Source organism: Lissotriton vulgaris, chromosome 5 (assembly GCF_964263255.1).
Source record: "Lissotriton vulgaris chromosome 5, aLisVul1.2, whole genome shotgun sequence".
Classification (NCBI taxonomy): Eukaryota; Metazoa; Chordata; class Amphibia; order Caudata; family Salamandridae; genus Lissotriton; species Lissotriton vulgaris.
Genome location: NC_141693.1, coordinates 1,062,355,227 through 1,062,374,209, shown reverse-complemented (window position 1 = coordinate 1,062,374,209; position 18,983 = coordinate 1,062,355,227). Strand labels below are relative to the sequence as shown.

Here is an 18,983-nt window from a genome sequence, read left to right as displayed (position 1 = left end):
GATTTCTCTGAGAAGAACACGTCAAAGTCATTACAAGATGGTAAGATGCCATTCGATTCAGAGAGGCTTGGAGCAATAACAGATTGCTGTTTGACCAGTTCAAATAGTTTCTTGGGGCGATTTGCCGCTTGGTCTCTGGAAGTTTACTTCAATTTTCACAGTTTGTTTCTATAAACCTTACTTCCCTTTCCCAAGGCAATTTGAAACTTTTTCTACACGTTTTCATGATTTTCTGCGGATTTGGACAGCCTCTAATTCTAATTCCCATGATCCCTCTGAGCCACCTGGACCACGCCTGTGTGCAAGCTGTGTCCCTGGTGTGTGCAAGGTACCACATATCTCACTGGCATCTTAGCGTTCCTATCTTGCTCACTGCTTCAGGACTGGATCACAGCCCTTTCCCTCACATACACGTTTCACATTCTTGCACACACACACACTAACCACCTCCTACAGAGACTCCCCTGTACCTCAGGGTCTGTCTTTGGGAATTTAGATGCTGTGTTAGTTCTAGAATAGCTTTCCTGCTTGAAGGGACCCTAGGCAGTACAGATTTTCCAATAGAAGTTACTGGGGTCTCCGCCTACTACGTCACAATCAACTGCAGGCGAATTGGTTGGTATCTGAATCTAAAATTGAGCACAACAACTAAACGCATCATACCAAAGATATGTTAATAATCTTGTACCCGCTGGTTGCCGCCTGGGCTGTGGAAGATTCCCCAGTCAGCCTTTGATGGTTAAGCCCTGTAGCCTTTAAGCTTATCCTCCTTCCAATGAGTTCCTGGTGCTCGGACCATATAGGTCAAAGGTCACTGCAAATGCGGAAATACTCAGTTTAAATTAGAAGCAAACAGGGGCATGTGATATAAAATTAGGAAACCTGAGATCCAATCCAAGATTTATTCTTAGGTCAAATGATGTTATCTTGGGCAAATCACTTTTCCTCCCCATGCTCAAGAGCGCTAAAATCATGGATTTTCTTTTCAGCACTGTTAACATTGATTTTCTGTTTGTATTTTTAAATTCCTCTGGGTCACTTGGCAGGCATTTAAGTATCTGAAACTGCAGTTGATGTAGGCGCATAGAGTTACGGACTATACCGTGATTTGCCACGGAATTGATAGGGTTGAATGCCCTTTTACTGGTTGAAAATGCCAAATGAACGTATGGTAGTCACCTGCAGTATAGGATGATAAATGTATATCCTTAAAGGATTACGACTAATGAACAAAGTATAAAAGAGAAACAAACTACAGTTGAAATATGGATTGATTACAGCAAATACATGAGGCACATTTCTGGCAGGAGGTAGTGAATGATAGCAAGTGTCTCCACAAACCAACCTCCTTTGCTTTCTAGTATGGCCAACGCAGCATTTTAGGCTTCTGCAGGCGATACAGCGGCTGCATGTCAGAATACCGAAGATGAAAATACTGACCTGCAAAAATCCATACTGCACAGCCTAGACTACTTTTATATTATGAAGGTATGTGGGATTCTGTAGTGCAAACCTAGCCAAAAACCAGCTGAGTGCTGTGAAGGTAAGTATGTATAAATACGTTTAAAGATAATGTTAACTCTGCTTCTTCTTGCCTTGATGATATATGTTTGTAAATCAGGAGTTAAGAATATTAGGGCTATACTTAACAAAACCTCCACAAGAAAGCGGTGGTTGATATTCTGCAGTCAGTATTGTGACCGTTCGAGATTAAAATCCCAGTGTTATAACACACACATTGAGTGGTGTACTATGCACACCTGTGAACCAGTCACCTATGAGGTGACAAGACTGCGGTGCAGCAGAAAGAACTACATAGAAAAATAATTATTTGCATTTACTATAGCAGCCTCCTGTTAAACAAAGAAAAGATTGTGTGCTTTTGGGCCCGGATGTACGTTGTTACAACGCATGCTTTTACCACGCATGCCTTTACAACGCAGGTTTTTCAACGCAAGTCGTTACAACGACTTGCGTTGGGGGGAGCTAGATAGTGAATAGTTTAATTTACTATTCCAACTCCAGTCCCCGTGGATAGTAGGGAAGGTGTTGGATAGTAAATTAAACTATTACCTATCCTACAGCGCCCCCCAGCGCAATTCGTTGTAATGACTTGCGTTGAAAAACCTGCGTTGTAAAGGCACTGCGTGGTAAAAGTTGCGTCATAAAGGATGTTTCCCTTTGGGCCTAGCTTGTCATCTCCATTGTGTAGCAATAGTGTGTAGGTGTACCATTGAGTTGGGTAACAATAAACATCTGTTATTTAGCGCCAAGATACCCCGTTCGGGGTGAACGTGCGCTTTACAAATAAACATGGTATATTAGGTGCAGGAAGAGGCTCGCCCCAGCCTCGAGGGCTTGAGCGCTGGGTATGTAGAGAGTTTCCATGGGCCCTTTCCTGGACATTGCTGCCACATCTGACTTGTCCATCGCTTGAGAGTCCGTGACGAGTGTGGGGGATGGGCCAGCGGCGCTCATGTCCTGTATGGTACTATATGATAATGTAATCATCTTAAGTGATGAAATGTGTACCTAAGTGGCAGTGAGGAAGTCGGATCCGGGGTGCATTAGAGCATTATTGGGAAATAACTCCAGGCGTCCTTGGGGATGAAAGCAGATGTCTGCTCTGCTGTTAAAAGCAGAAAAATAACTAGATTGACCCCACTCGGGTTGAGCTGGTTTGCTGGAGTCTGACCTCTCCTTGTATCTATTCTTTGCAAATCTTTCATGGCATGATTCTATTTTTGGCTTAACGATGTTTTTAACGCTGATGCATAAAGAAGAAAATAGATGCGAGGAAAAGACGATAAAATACGGAGCCTGGTGGAAAATGAAACCGTCACTTCAGTGTTTTCACTGGTTGCATGTTAATGTTCTCATTAGCCGCCTCATCCTTGGTGCATCTGAGGTACAGGCATCGTTTTCCCATACGAGGAATTCTGATTTTAAAATACTTCAAGGCAGTCTGGAAGTATTACAAGAAGGGAAAAAATAAAAATAATCAATGCTAAAATAACAAATCCATTACCAGCTGTGAAAACATGACAGATTGCGGAAATATAACTCGACATATAGACGAATGTAAAGTCGATGATTTGTTTGTAGCCTTATGGCTAACAGAGGATTCCTACCAATACTGAAGTGGTAGGAGGCACAGCGTTTACCCTCTATGGGATCTCAGTGGGTTGAGAAACCCCCCACAATTCACCTTCAACGCTTTGTCTTTTTAATAGATTTTAAATACTCACAGGAAAAATAGCATTTCTATTGAGTGAGAACGGTGACCGTGTATACGAATATTCATGAATAAGACCTCAGTTGTGTCATTTTAAAATAGTCTGAATCTCGTAACATGATTGGGTGCAGCCTCAGGTGTCTAAGAGCAGGTGTGGAGAGTGGCAGGGGCGGCGTATGTTGAGGACCTCCCTCTTAAATGGTGTCAACACCTCGAACGAATCCAGTTTTTTTGCAAGTGGCCTGATATCCTCACTTCAACATACATGTTCAAACCTTTAGACCACCAAATTTTACAGAAGCGGCGTGCGGGAACCCCCCCCCCCCCCCCCCCCCAGCTGCCAGCAGAATATATGAAGATGTGAATTAAATTTGCACAGATTCTAATAGTTCATAAAGTAATAAGTCCTCTTAATCAGAGGCAATATCTCCTACAGGAAGGCTGTGCTTTGTAGGACAGCCTCCAAAGATGTCCCAGGCCTGGCTGTTGTCAGCCTCTCACGCGAGAGTGAGTCCACTCATTGAGGGCTGCTTTTCTGGAGACGGATGACGTGGCAATGGAAAGGCTTTCAAGGAATTTCTTCTTGTCGTGAAAAAACTCGATGTTTTTGTGGCCCAGGGCCATGTAATGGGCCATGAAACGTCTGCTATTTCACTCTTTAGTTTCATCCCATTCCATCATATACCATCCAGAATAGTATAAATGGCTTTGCCCAAAAGGCGTAGATCAAAATCATGAAAAGTTGCTGTGAGTAAAAACATTTAGCACGCTTTTATGTTGCTTTTATATATAATATGAATAACTCATAGGTAGTTTAAATGGCAAGCAACGTGTTTTTATTTAAATTGTAGATTTGAAGACTACAGTTCACTTGCGTTTCACTGGGCGTAAGGCACCAAGAACTTTTAAACAAAAGCTTTACTTGCCTATTCTACTACCTGTGGATTATCTATCTATCTATCTATCTATCTATCTATCTATCTATCTATCTATCTATCTATCTATCTATCTATCTATCTATCTATCTATCTATCTACACACATATGTATATTACTTACTTGCGGTCGCCAGTAAGTAGTTATAGTTAGGAACATGTTTCCATAGAAAAAGCATTTTTTGATTTGTCTATAACCTTGGTGCCATATGACCAATCTTTGCAAAATTTTCCCAAAAAAGTGTGCTGGTGATTCTTGTTGCGCATGGAAAGTTTCTGGGTGTTCTGCCAAGTGGAGGCTGAGAAAAAGTGCGGGGTGAAAAAAAAATGTTTTTCTTGTTAATTCCCATAGGAGCTTTTTGACACGACTACAGCCCGAATTGCTGGACGGAATTACACCAAATTTGTCAGAAAGCTAGCTTTTGGTCCACAGATTGTGCTTTTTGTTATTTGGTGTAAATCTGTTCAGTAGTTGTTGAGAAAGTTAAGGAAATCCAAATTCCGTTACCTGCACTCCCTGCCAATTCGCGAATAATAACGAGCCAGTGCGGGGTAATGCAGAGCTCTGATTGGCTGCCTACACTTCAACCAGAAAGTGTTGTCAGCCATTTTGGGTGACCCGTGGATACACCCACGGACCACTTCCTGCCCTTGGCAAAATACTTTGAAAACAATGGGAAGAGGGGTTGTGCGCCCTTCACCCCCTCTCCTGGGCAGTTCTCGGCCCCGGGGACCACAACCTGCCCGGGGCAGACCCTTAAAAATCAAAGGATAGGGGGGCCATTTGCCAACTCCTGCAATGTCCCGGGCTGCCCACCCCGGGACATAACTGTTTGCTCTAGCTTGACGGGAGCTCAGAGCTCCTGCCAAGCTAAAGCGAACACTCCCCTTCTAGCAGCCGAGAGTTGTGAGAGTGCGGGAAAGAGATTGAAACTATTGCTCCTGCATGAAGGGAGCTTGTCCATCTCTAAAGGAATTCAGGTAAAAAGCCAGCCCACTTTCATATGCCTTGTGCAAATTAAACACACATCTACTCAGCCTCTCGGCAGAGCCGATCATTAAAGTTGTTAAAGCAAAGCTGATTCCAACTATTTCCTCTGGCTATCTTGCTTTCCCTTCTAAATTTTCACAAGAGGAAAGACAATCCAGAATGCATCACATACAGAAAAATATTTCACATTTTACCTGACGGGCTCAAATTCGCTTCGAGTTTGCTCTTCACAAGCAGGACCTGGAATTTACATCAGGGCCTATTAAAAATTAGGATATGGTTACAAAAGCAAAGCCAAATACACTAAAAATGGTGATCCATGATATCTACAAACTAGAAATTACATGTTCGACATATTTAGAGGCAGCTATTAAAGATCCAAACCTCATAAACGACTGCCTACAAGGAAATCTGAGTTACTCAGCCATATTGGAAAGGCAAGTAACTGCATGATGACAGGAAGCCAATGCAATTAAGCTGAAATAGGCTGGCCTAAAATGCAGCTGTTATGAAGAAAATAGGATGCAGCCATATCTAAGGGCTGCACTAAGTAGGCAATGCAACCCCCCGCATCTTACCTGCGGGATCCATGGCACAGCCTATAGAACAATACAGAGCATCATGGAAGAACAAGCCAGTACTCACCATGTTGGCATGTTTTGTAACTACAGAAGGGAGTCAGTTGTACATCTACTTTGTTGTTGCCTTGAATTTTAATCGCACGTTTACTGAGACCTCTTTAAAAAAAAAAAGAATAGAAAAAACAGGTCGTCCAAATGCGAGGAAGCAGTATACTGGTGCTTCAACACGAGAGATATTACAGAACTAGCCCTCTTCGGTGTATAGATATAGACCTCAATTTAGCAAAATAAAATCCCATTCATGAGCTGATGTCAGGGCAAATGCAGAATTCCTGTTCTGCCGACCACGTCATGTAAAGTCTGTTATCTGTGCAACACCTGTACTTTTAGCAGTTACTCAGTATTTTCACTTGTTTCAAAAATTGTATTATGTAATTTATCTTATTGCTGTTGTATTTATTTTAACCATTTTTATAAATTGAAGCAATAAAGACATACATTCTAGAATAATGCAGTTTGTGTCTATTTCAAACGTCTCCTGCTCCACGAGGAATACTTCAGTATATGTCTCTCCCCCCCATTCTCTTGCTATGAAGAGAGTAATTCAACTTCTCCGTCGTGACAGTAATATAACACAGGGAGAGTTCCTTGCCACTTTAATGTGCTCTCCAGTAGCAACCGTGTTTCTTGCTAATGCAAATGTTTCCTATTGCAGGTTGCTTGTCTGCTGGCCCTTCCAAACAACAAGCGCTGAATTTGCAGCCCTTCACAGAGGGTCACAAAATATTCATTTGCCATGCCATTTTGTGATCTCTGCGAATGGGCTGTTTGCACATCCTTGGACAAACAAAAGAATAGGGAGGACACCTGTTGAATTAGAAGCAGAGAAGTGAAATACACAACAAAGACATCCAATCATGGCAAAGGGGCTGACCCAAAGCTCACTTTAAGTAAATGTAATATATTGGAGACAATAGATCTTGCCAACATCCCCGCCTTTCACCTCAAAACTAAAGGGGGGGAAAACCCTCAGTGTCTTGGGCTCTAGGGCACGGAATGGGATGGCAAAGAAGCTAAGGCTACTTGATCAGGAAACGCCTTTTTGCAACCTACTTAAAACCTGGCTTTTTAACCTGTTAGATGCTTATGTACTCGCTACCATATAGATCTCACCTCTGTTGACCTCCCCCTCTCTATAGCGCCAGGATGCTCCTTTCGAAGCGATAGTTTGCGCTTTACAAATTCCAAAATAACATTAACATTAACATTAACAAACAGCTAAAGCTGTCTTTAGTGAAAGCCTAAAATGCCCCAATTGTATTGCATCTGAAACCATAATGTTGGATTTCTGTCAATTTTTCAACTCATCCTAAATTTTGCCGATCTTGATATTTATGCCACGTGATCTAAACTGAGTACAAATGGCATATATATACATATATGTGTGTGTGTATGTATGTAGCATTTTATAAAGCAAACTTAGCTGAAAGGCAGAAGAATCCTATACAGGGTCAAAAAGCAGAAACACAACTGACGTTTGATAGGAGGAGTTTCTTAGAGCGAAAGAAGATTATTACTGTATTATGGTGTTCTTTAAAGCGGTGTGTTTCAGCTCTTTCCTAAAGTAGATCATGATGGAGGTGGTCCTGATTGATTTGGGGATGTTGTTCCAGATCCTGGGTGCATAGCTGGAGGAGAGCTCTTGCCTAGTTTTTTTTGTTGCAATTCTTTGTCTTCACTATTGGTGGTACTGTTTTGTTGTGGGGTCTCCTTTAGTCTGTAGGACAATTTATAAACTGTAGCAATAAGATGCCATGTATGGCTCTATTACCTATCAATTTTTAAGTATCAGTCAGTCCTCCTGTAAATCAATGTGTCTGTAATGCCATTTGGGGTACCCTTCAGATATTATTCTGGTGTTGCATTCGGTACATCAAATTGAAGGTGCATGTATATCCATCAAAATAGTAATTCACCCAGTGCACAGGCTGATTAAAATATCTTAACAATATATTTAGCCACATCAGCATCACACACTTAAAATACTCAAGCTACATGCCATGAGCCAGAATGACATTGAGAAGAGTGCCAATGTGTTTGTCTCAACCAGTGCAAAAACAACAATTTATGGACAGAATGCAGCACAATGTCATACATCCACCCCAGTACGTGGGTCCCGGGCTCACTGTGCCACTGGATTCAAGCAATTCTGGCTGATGAGGGGTGAAACCCCGAAACCGGTCCTAAGATGCTTGTTTCTGGTCCAGGGAGGACCTGGCTTGGTAGTTCGGGCTGGGCTGTTCCCATGAGATACAGGGTCAACACTGATTTGCATATGGCCGGGTTTAAACTGGGGTGGCATGGTGAGCATTAGAATGATGGATTTAACCCAGATCTCGTGAATGTTTTGATTTGTTCTGTATTCGGTCCATCAATTGTGTGTATTTTGTCTCAACCAGTGCACATCCAAAACTCCAATCTTTGGCTCCTTTGCACCAGGAAAGCATTTTCTTCAATGTGAAAACTGGACTTTTCAGGTTTTCGTTTCTTTGGTGTATGTCATCAGCATGTGCTGTAAGTGAATGAACCATCTGGTACACTCCCATCACTAGGTTTGACGTCTTCCCAAATTCATCTCTCAGTGGATGTTCTACAGCTTCTGTGGTTGCTCCAGCTGTGGAGTCATTCCTAATTCATACCTCAGGTTCTACTTATTGGATTTTTGTAATTTCGGTCTTGTGTTAGTCATGATTATTCTGAATTTTTCTGAACCTGCGTGGAGTATTTTTGTTGTATTTTCATTGTGTTACTGTGTGTGTGTGTGCTGCACAAAAACTTAACACATTGCCTCCTTAGATAAGCCTGACTGTTCTGTGCCAAGCTACCAGGGGGTGAGCACAGGTTATATTTCAGTGTGTATCTAGCTTACACTGACTAGGATTGTGGTCCCTACCTGCACAGGGTGCATACCACTGCCAACTAGAGATAAATTTTCTAACAAGATTATTTAGAGCAAACAGTTGAACGCTATTATGTGACCCTCGCCTTTTTTAAGCTTTTATCAATCGCACATACAGTCATTATTGTTTCAGAAAAGCTGGTGTCCTCTGTATTGCCCAACACTGCAATCCTCAGGCCAGACAGAGCTGGAATCTCATTGAGATATGGCGTACGAACTCAAACACAAGATACCAACAAAAATGCCTTTAAGCCGGCCTGCTGTTCCTCTTCAGAGCTTCCGGCTTGGTGTTCTTTGAGGTAATCTGGATTTAAGAACCAGAGACATTTTACTGAGGCTGGTACCCAGGGGCATAGACCGGTAGCAGAGCTGTTCCTTCAGAAAATATGAAAAACTAATATGCAAGCGAACAAAAACGTGTAAAAACTGAACACGTTTCAAGTGATTAGATGAAAATGATGGTGGCGCCTGCTAAGACAACGGACGCCGCGGAAGGGTCAGTTTTACTGATTACATACGCCAGTCTTTCTAGGAGTGGAATTCTGAGTTAATAACAAGGCTAATATGAAACGTCTTCTGTGAAAAATGCTAACAGGAAAAAAAAGCTCAAAAAGTGAAACCAGATGTTGAGATGTGTTTCTTTAAAAAAAAAATGGTGCCTGTATTGTATCTTTCCAGGAAAAAGACTGTTGTAAACACCCGTGGTGCGGTCTCCTGTCGGGAGAGGGGAGGCTGCGTCAGGAGGCCATGTTCCACATGCTTTTCATTGATTGCTACTTACTCTTTTGCTGCACAACAATGTTGTAGCTGGTACTGGTTAAAAAGGTTAGGAAACGGAATGAGTGGCTAAATAAATGAGAGCTGCACAGTGCTCTCACAATTGGTTACATGGTAAATTGGTTAGGCGTTAAGTGGGCTTCCAATGGACACTTAACACTCGCGGTGGTTGCTTGGAGAGAGTGCATAAGTTGTGCTTCCGCTGAAGCCAGAAAAAGTTAAAATGGACTAGCACTAATTTTAGTTAGACCATGCCAAGTGGTGGCATGGAGAAAACATGGATGCACCAATGTAGTGCTTGCTGTCCCTTCTGTGTTGCAAAGAGATTCTATCCCCCAACCAAGCTGGTGCTCAATGTATTGATGTCGGAAGAAGTTGAGCCACCCTGCCTACTACCTAATCTGGGCCTACAGGTTGCACACAATTCTCTACAGTAGGGGTTTCGTGCTAGCAACACTACAATGCTGAAAAGGCTTGTGGCTGTTGATGCATACTTTTCTGGGTCCTTGCAGAACTAAAAGAATGTCTCTCGCTGATATGGGTACCATCTTGGAGAGTGAGAGTAATGGATCGTGGGGCAGACCGTCTCTGGGCATGGAGCATCACTCGAGACGAGTTGGGAGTGTGTAGTTCACTCACAGTACTCTGAGGATCATCGATATAACTTACTTTATGTTTGAGGCTCAGCTCTGGGCTGAATATTAGATCAGTGCAACATTTCTTGAAGGCATACATTCCTATAAGCAAAAGGAAAAATGCTCTAAAGTAACATGGTATTAGATACTTTTATTTAATTCTGTCCTCCACCACCTGTCATTGTAACAGAACCAAGTCAGTCCAAGGACTTTTTGCCATCAACCCAATGCTAGAGTTTCACTTACTCCACTGCTTTCGTAGAGTCAACAGCTTTCCTTTATGTGCAGCCCCATTTCATAAATTTATCAAAGTCCTTCGCAAAAAGCGGGTGCTTGCAACCATGTGAGCGTACCTCACTTGCATAGTTAGTGTGGTGGGAAGAAAAAGTGCTGGGTTATTTACATCACCACTCATCCAATGGACACAATCCAGGCTTTTGGAACCCATGCCAGTGCTGATCCAAAGAAGAAACATTATATCCTGTCCCCCAGTAAAATGTCAGTCATGTTAGGTCAACTGTACAGATTTGGTGCTGCTTACGCCCCCTCTACCAAAGATGACCGTTACGGACTGTGCTTAGGGAATATGCCAGGTGGAAGCTATTCTAAAAATAAGAAGTTTCAGCACAGCATCCTTTAGCTAAAGAGAGGGTTTAGTAGGGAGAGGTGCAGAGAAGAGTCCCAGGCTGTAGTTTAGGGTTCAAATCAGAAGTATGGTACCTGAAACACCCCTATTTTAGACTCCAACATGAAAAGCATCCTATGGGTATTCAAAGTTTTACTTTCATTTGTGATAGATCATGCGACTTGTTTTGTCCTTCGTCTTACAACAGAAGTAAATGTGTATGCAGTAATGATAAAGAGAAGGATTACCATTAAAATGTAATTAATTAATTGAAGTAAGTCCGATTGGCCAGCCTACGTTTCGAGGCCTAATTGAGAGGCCCTCAGAATCTCTGATCGGTTGTAGCTCCTTTGATCTGAATCAGGTGTTCTATGTTTTACACCAGAGTGTACATCTTATGAAGCACTAGCCATTCCCTGGGGCCTTAATCCTGATGTCAAGAGATGGCAGGCCATGTTGTGATATAGAACTATACTATATTTTTGTTACTGGAAGCAAAGTTTTACTTCTTGAAGCATTTTATGAATATTTACATAAGCATTAATAGACTTCTGTTTAGTTGTATCAAATGGATATATTTGAAGTAACCTACGCAATGTTTCATGCACACACCATGTAGGCACGCTTGGTCTGCTCACTCCGAAAAAGAGGGAATTCCCCATAACAAAATGTATTTATATATATTATACAGTGGTACTCAACACTGTGTAGTTATATGGGAGTCAGAGTTCCCATAGAAAAACCGTTTTTTCTTTTGCTAATAACTTTGGCTCTGTTTGATGAATCTTCACACACCTTTCAAAAACGTTCATCCACCTCCGCTCCTTCCTGGAAAGTTTTGGGGTGGTGTGTGTCAAGCGAGGGGCCACATATAATGGGGGGCCCCAGAATACTTTTTCTCCCATGCATTTTCCATAGAAAACATTAGACAAGCATATCTAGGAAACAGCCAAACAGAATTACACTGCTGCCACCGTGGCCAACTTACTTCCCCTGACTCCCCGACCACACCCCCGCTGTTTTCTGTGTCTGTGCCTCTGTGCCATCGCTTATACCCACCGAAGTCCATTGTGCTGCCACTGTCAGTGCAACCAGCTTGTCCTCATTTTCGTTTTGTAAAGCAATATTCATAATTTCTATGACAAAAAGCGCCTCCCTCATCATGTTCTTAATTTCTAAAGAAAAGGGTTTAAGTGTTACAGCTTTGATTCCATCAGATGGCTTGAGGCATGCTACAGTTCTGTCAAAATACAGAATGTTAGCGCTCTAGTTGCTCATTAGAACAGTGTAGGGGCTGTAGTAGAACACTAGGGAATCAACTGACAGACGCTACTGCTGTTGGAAGTACATGTTTTACTCCGATTGTCAGACTTTGTTCTCGAATAACTGAGAAAGATTTTGTTAATTTATAGAAAATGAGCTTTCATTTTTTGGTGCGGGAGCATCTTCAGTAACCTCTATGAAAAACATTATGAACAAAAACAGTTTTCTCTCAAACATGCTTCATCAATTCGGAGTAGTAGATCAGCATTTTTCACTGGGTAAAGTCCCATTGGTACATACTACAATTCCTAAAGTTGGTATGGTACCACGTGCAAATTATTTATAATGTGACTAAAATCTGTTCTCACCCTTTGTATGTGCTCCTTTTTGTAACCCTCAAAACCTTCCCTTAACTACAATCCATTTTAATGGTAGTCAAGACCCTAAGTAAAGCAATGGCTGCCACAACATTTTGTGGCTAGCAAATCAAAGGGACTCCCCACTCACCCTTTCCCCTTCTAGTTTTTAATTCATATTCTGGATGCAGTGACAACGTCTTGTTCATGTTGTGGCTAGCCAATCAGGAATGCTTTCTGCCCTATACAATGATTAATGAGAGCAAAATGCTCTTCCTAAGAAAACTGTGATTAATATATAATTATACAGTGGCGCCAGGCACATAATCGTGATTCTTACATTTTAGAATACAATCACTTGCACAGACCCCTCAGCCTTCCACCATGGGCAACATGACATTAGTCACCAACTCATAGCTGCAAGGTTTGGTGCTATCAGTGCAAATGTGGCACCTCAGGTTGGAGGTTTCTTAGGCAGTATCCACTCCCAAGAAGCTGCAGAACGTATGCCGAGAGAGGCTTTCACATTCACTCAGCACTTTTTGTTAGCGAAGGTTTGAACTAGAGACAGCTGAAGCTGTCTTGCCAGGCCCATGTTTTCAAACATTCATGATACAATTACAAATATATACATTTATAGGCCTAAAGGGGGCTACTAGTCCCCACTCTTTATCAAGCGTGATACACCTATTTGCTTCCACCTAGTACAGCATGCAGCATTGGAGTATGGATCCGCCCATTTCACCCATTGGCTGTCTTGCACTGCGAGTGGCAGCATTTGTCCTAATGAAATGTATGCGGCATCCTAGAAAGGAGTGCACCACAGGAGCGCTTGTTAGTTCATGCTTGGCGACTCTTTACTGACATGTGGAGCAAACAGTGACATACATAGCTTAAGAGTAGGGCCTGGGGCACAAGTGAAGTACAATTAAGGGGACGTGAAGCAGTGGCGGAGGAGCTTTGCCCCACTTTTCAACAGGAAAAATGAAATGATAACGTATTGTTATTATCATTCTATTTTTTCTATTAAAGTCAGAGCTGGCCAGAGTGCGCATAAACTGGCCCTCTTGGGCCGACCAAACCATTCATGCGCACTTTGCATGTTCCCCACCAGGCTGCATTACACAGCCTGGTGAGGAACATGCAAAGGCTCCTTGTTCCTGTTGGCGCGCTGAAGCACGGCGCTCAGACCAAGCACAATGCTACACTGGAGCGTTCTGATTGGCTCAGGGGAGCCTGTGTGCCGGGTGCTTCCTGCTGCTGGCCTGGACAAGAAAAAGGAAGAAGATGAGGATGGAGGACAGGCGGCGGCCGGCCGTTTCAGTTCAGGAAGTTTTTTTTCTTTTTAATTCCTCATCTACCTCCCCCGCCCCACCTCGCCTGTCCGGTAGCAGCCGCTAATGATGTGGAGTGATTTTTTTCACACCTCTTCTCCTGTCCCTAAAGAAATGTAGACTAACCACTCCAAGCCACCAGTGTCCAGGGAATAAACGATGCACTGAGTGGACATTCATGGAATCTATCAGTGGTATGCAAAATAGACATAACTGAAACAGTCAATAATGTGCTAAGTGTGAGTAATGGAAATTAGCAATGATGTGTTAAGCGGGCCTGCTCGAAACTTTCAATGGAGGTCTTTACAGGGCATAGCGAACTGTTGCCATGAAGTTTTAGCTGTCACATTAGTATCCCATGGCATAAAAATACTGTACACTATACAAAAGCGATGGGCTTTGTCAGTGCTTTTTATGTGTGTTTCAATTATTGGCTGCATGGCTGCGCTTACCATGTTGATCACAGTGTATGGCGCTGGGCTTCACAGAGATCTTTGTGCCTGTGAGCCCTGGGCATGGAGTGCCGGGGCCTGGGACTGCCCAGTACCATAAAGGGTCTATTCTGAGCTCTCTGAAGAGCACGGCCTTGCTTTGTGAAGAGCACATTGAGAGGGTTATACAATACACCAATTTATGAGAAGAAATGAATGGGGCACTGGAGAAAGTCACTTATGTATTTCCATGTGTGCGGACGGATTTACAATGCTTTAATCAAAGTGAAATGCAATATATTAATGCTGCGAAAATGTCAATAGCTTTAATGACGCAAACACTGTTGGCCCACCTCCACCTATGGCTGAACTGCGGTGCTTCATACCGCCCTGGTAAAGAAGTGTGGCTCAATGGTTAGAGCGGCAGACCCTGATGCAGAGGTCTAGCAGGGTTCAATTCCCCGCCTCGGTGGGTCTTGGGCTCAAAATTCCACGGACCTGATAATTCTCGCCTCAGTGCCTATTCCAATCAAGGAGTCCCACTCTGCAACTCTGGGCAATAGCTTGCTTAATCTCCACAACGGCCCCCACAACGCTATGGATGCCTGGCCTCCACCTTGGGGGTGCCCAGGAGTGGACGCCTCACAGGGAAAGCCAGGATGGGTTCCACAGCGGTATTCGTACAAGCGCCTTGAGACCCTTGCGGGTGAGTAGTGCGCTATACAAGTATCAATTTACATTTACATTTTAAACTAGTGTTAAAGTAGAAGGGCAAGACCGCGCAGCTTTGCAATGGATGCGTCCCACCTTTGTGGTACCTGCCACATGCGCTATCTTCTGCATAATTCTCTGGTTTGTGTAGATGTTTGTTCTGCAGGTGCATGTGTGATTGAGATGTGACTGTACGTATGTGCTACCCGCTGATTATTACTCCATCCTCTCAAACACCTGTGTAACGAAGCAGGTTGGGGGTGTCTACAACACCCACTGCTACTCTGCTCTTCGTACCATTTCTACCTGTACTACTAATGCTACAAAAACTACTCTTAAGACTACATCCTCAGGCACTCATACCTCTCTGTCTATATCAACCGGTACTCAAAGTACTACCAACACTACTCGTTGGCCACTTCTACTAACACTTCTCTTGCTACTTATGCCAGCACTAGCAGCAGTATCAACCCTACTATTAAGAAGACTACGTCTGCATGCACTCCTACTCGAGGGTTGAGAGGACGCCGACCGCTACTCTGACACCGTAACTTTCTCGAACGGGGAGTAAGGACCATGCTCACCTAAGGGAGCTGGAATCCGATTTTATCATAACTTCATGACTGGTATGAGAGGCAAGACTGCATGCAGGCACCCAAGCTTCAGTGTCTCTTGCAGTGGCATTTAAAGTGTATTGCCCTGAAGAAATTGCCTGATAGAAACCAAGGCAATGAAACATGTCGGCTGTAAGCAGAGAGTGAATCGATAGGTAGTATTTACTCTCTCCTTTTTTAGTATATGTGTGTTCACTGTTTTGCAACAAAGAAGGGAATGAAAGTAAAGTTTATTGTCCCAGTTGCGCAGTGACTTATATGTTAAATGTTACATGTTGTTAGTTGTGTCACATATAAGTTGTGTCCACTGCACCATCCACTGTCTTTTTATTTTTGAGGTTCGAGACACGTTTTTGGTTTTAGCTTGATGGCACCGATGATGAGAACAGGGCCATCCTGGTGAGTACCAACCAGGGGTCCCATTGGTGGTGCGCCCGTGAGGTGCCATCTCGCTTTTCACACATTTTTTGTTTGTGCTGTCCTGTCTGTATAGAGCAGAGAGGTTGTTGTTTTAAAGAGGCAATAGATTGAAACATCTTAGGATTATCTTGAGACTAAAGAGATCCCTTGGATAACGATTTTCGACCATGGATGTATACAGTCTAGTAAATGAATATTGCCATAGGAACTAGGACTGGTGTTGTTGATTAACTCATACCTCTCTGTCTATATCAACCGGTACTCAAAGTACTACCAACACTACTCGTTGGCCACTTCTACTAACACTTCTCTTGCTACTTATGCCAGCACTAGCAGCAGTATCAACCCTACTATTAAGAAGACTACGTCTGCATGCACTCCTACTATTACTACTTTTGTCAGTACTACTATTGCTACCAGCTCTACTCTTGAGACTATTTAAGTTGACAGCAGTACTGCTCCCACTACTTTTAACAGTAGTATTAACCCCTTTGATGCAGGTGACAAAGCCAGCTCGTCATGGGCGTTACCTGCGCTGCGCGCATGACGAGCTGGCTTTGTCACGTAAGACTCGATTTTGAAATTTCAGTGCACAGCGGGAAAACCCGCTAGCGCGCATGCAGGTAATACTATAAACACGACTGTTAAGATCATTGCTAGCGGCAATCGCGCTTCTCTTACTGCTTCTACCAGTGCTACAAACACTGCTGTTAATGCTGTTTCTATTGAGGTTTGTACCTTTCTCGCTACTTCTTTTATAGCCACATGCATCAAAGTCCGGTTTTGCGATTCCTAATTTGCGATTTTTACCGAATCGCAAATAAGGAATCGCAAAACGGGATGCATGATTGAAAGTGCATAAAATTTACGATTCAGTAAAAATCGCAATTTTTACCGAATCGCAAATATTATGCGAATTCCAATTCGCGATTTCGCAATTCCCATTGATTCCTGTGGGCCAAAAGGCCCATAGGAATCAATGGGAATTGCGAATTCGCAAATTAGAATTCGCAAAATGTTGATGCATTCCATGGGTGCAGGGGGGGTCCTTTGGAACCCCCCCTGCACCCCTGAAATGTATTTTGAAGTGCATGTTTCAAACACACATGTCCTAAGGACATGTGTGCCTGTAACATGACCGTGTTTAAAAATGCAAATTAGAGCATTTTAACACTTTTTCGCAAATTACCACGAGGTTCAACCCTGCCTGCAAAATACAAGTTGGCTAAAACCACAGAACTGGAAATGGTGCCAGTTGGCATTCGAATGGCCCTGCTCAGATACGTGCATTCTTGTTTTATTCTTTTTTTATTTTATGTTTAGATAAAATGATGGTGTATTTTATATGTGGTATATTTGATGGAGTCCCCAGAATGAAAGAAATCTGACCTTGATGCACCTTTTCTTACACAGGCCTTGTGATGATTATATATACCATGTGCACCACGAAAACACCACATTTGTTTGCATCCTTTCTTCACCACATTCTTTCCTTCTAAAGACTCTCTGGCTCGCTCGCCGGGTCTCCCGCAGGCAATAAGTGACATTTTAAAATCATGGGAATATATATGGTTGTGCTTCAGGCCACTGGGACGACAACCCACTGCTGCCCAAAGACAGAGAGTACCAGTCCCTGCCAGGGCATCAGCGCGGCCGATAGCACACGGGTTAATGTTCCGGCTGCCTGTGAGTGGGAGCAGGAGAATCCCCTTTGATGCAGGCTGCGGATGGTTCACTCTGTCTGAGGGTCACATGGTGCTTCCAGAGCCCGAGCAGCAGCTGCTCGCTGCTGGCTGTGGAGGGAGCGGTGCTCTGGCGCCCGCAGGCTCCTGGCAGTGACTGCTGGCCGGCTGTCCGGGGCAAGCCGCGGGTGATGGGCAGGGGGCGCTGACCGCGGGTGGGGCACGGCTGTCCGACCCGCCTTCCCCTCGATAACCATGTCTATCTGTTGTTGTTTCTATTTCAGGGACTATGGCACGTCCAAGAGAAAATCAGGTAAGAGACCTCAATGTTGTGTCGTCATAAGAGACGTGTGTGGCGTATGCTTCGAAGAGATGTATGTGCTGTGTCGTTATAAATCGCCTAGATTATGCGCCGTGAAGCGTCATAAGAAGCCTTGGGGGTGTGTCGTCACAGCAGACTAGCATTTCGAGGCACTAGAAGAGATGCTGTGTGCGTTGTTGCATGAGACTGAGTGCTGTGTCATTACTGCCAACCGAAAGCTCTGTCATTCGAAGAGAAACCACTGTTCTGTTGTTGTAACACACCCACTTTACTCTGCCACTTTAAGGGATGTTCTCTGTGCTATACCTGAAATCTGTTCCGGTTCAAGATACCCGAATATTTTGCCATTATAAGAGACTCAAATCATCAAATGTGGCGCATATAGTAATACCTGAGCACTGTCTCATTGAGAAATCTGTAGGATGTTTTGTGATTAGATGTGGGCAGTGCATTCTGTGCAATTTTGAGGTACCTGGACAATAAGTTGTTTTAAAAGGCGTGAGTGCTACTGCAACAAGAGACCTTCCTGAATTCTGTGTCGCTGTGAGGTACCTGAAAACGGGTTCATTGTGAGGTACAGCAAACTTTCATAATCAATCAGGGAATTGTAAAACGCGCTACTCATCCGTGACGGTCTCAAGTGGGTTGGGGGTGGGGGGTAGGGGGTAGAAGGGGGTGAGCAACTTCGGTCAGTCGAGGATCCAGGTCTTGAGGGTCTTCCTGAAAATGTGTAGAGTGGGGGCGCGTGTGATGTTCAGGAAACACTTTGTGTCATTATGTGGTACCTGAATTGTGTGTTGTTGTTGGGTACCTGGATGAATCATTGTTATATAAGGCATGGGTGTTGGTGCGATAAGATGCCTGGGCATTATCAAAGATGTGACTGCTCTCATTATATATGAGATGAGGTACGCCTACCATACATTATACGGATTCACAAGTCAAGCAAGGTTCTGTGACCTTATAGAGGAACGAGGCCGAAGGTCAAATTTCTTTATAAATCCATGGAACTCTGAGGTGACATGAGTAGCAATATTCTTATAATGTACAACAGCTGCACTTTATTTCTTATTTTAAAAATGCTGTGACTTCGCATGCATAGAAACATGCAGA

The 18,983-nt window shown here is 43.4% G+C and overlaps 1 protein-coding gene across 4 annotated transcripts in view; it reads left to right on the top strand.

The window, feature by feature from the left end:
- The window catches only part of SH3PXD2A (SH3 and PX domains 2A), an 842,113-nt gene that overhangs the window by 483,199 nt on the left and 339,931 nt on the right, over positions 1-18,983 (top strand). For all 4 annotated transcript variants that reach the window (XM_086922729.1, XM_086922728.1, XM_086922730.1 and 1 more), the window contains one exon: positions 17,833-17,861. In XM_086922729.1, the coding sequence (XP_086778855.1) occupies positions 17,833-17,861 (29 nt within the window). The remainder of the gene's footprint in view (positions 1-17,832; positions 17,862-18,983) is intronic.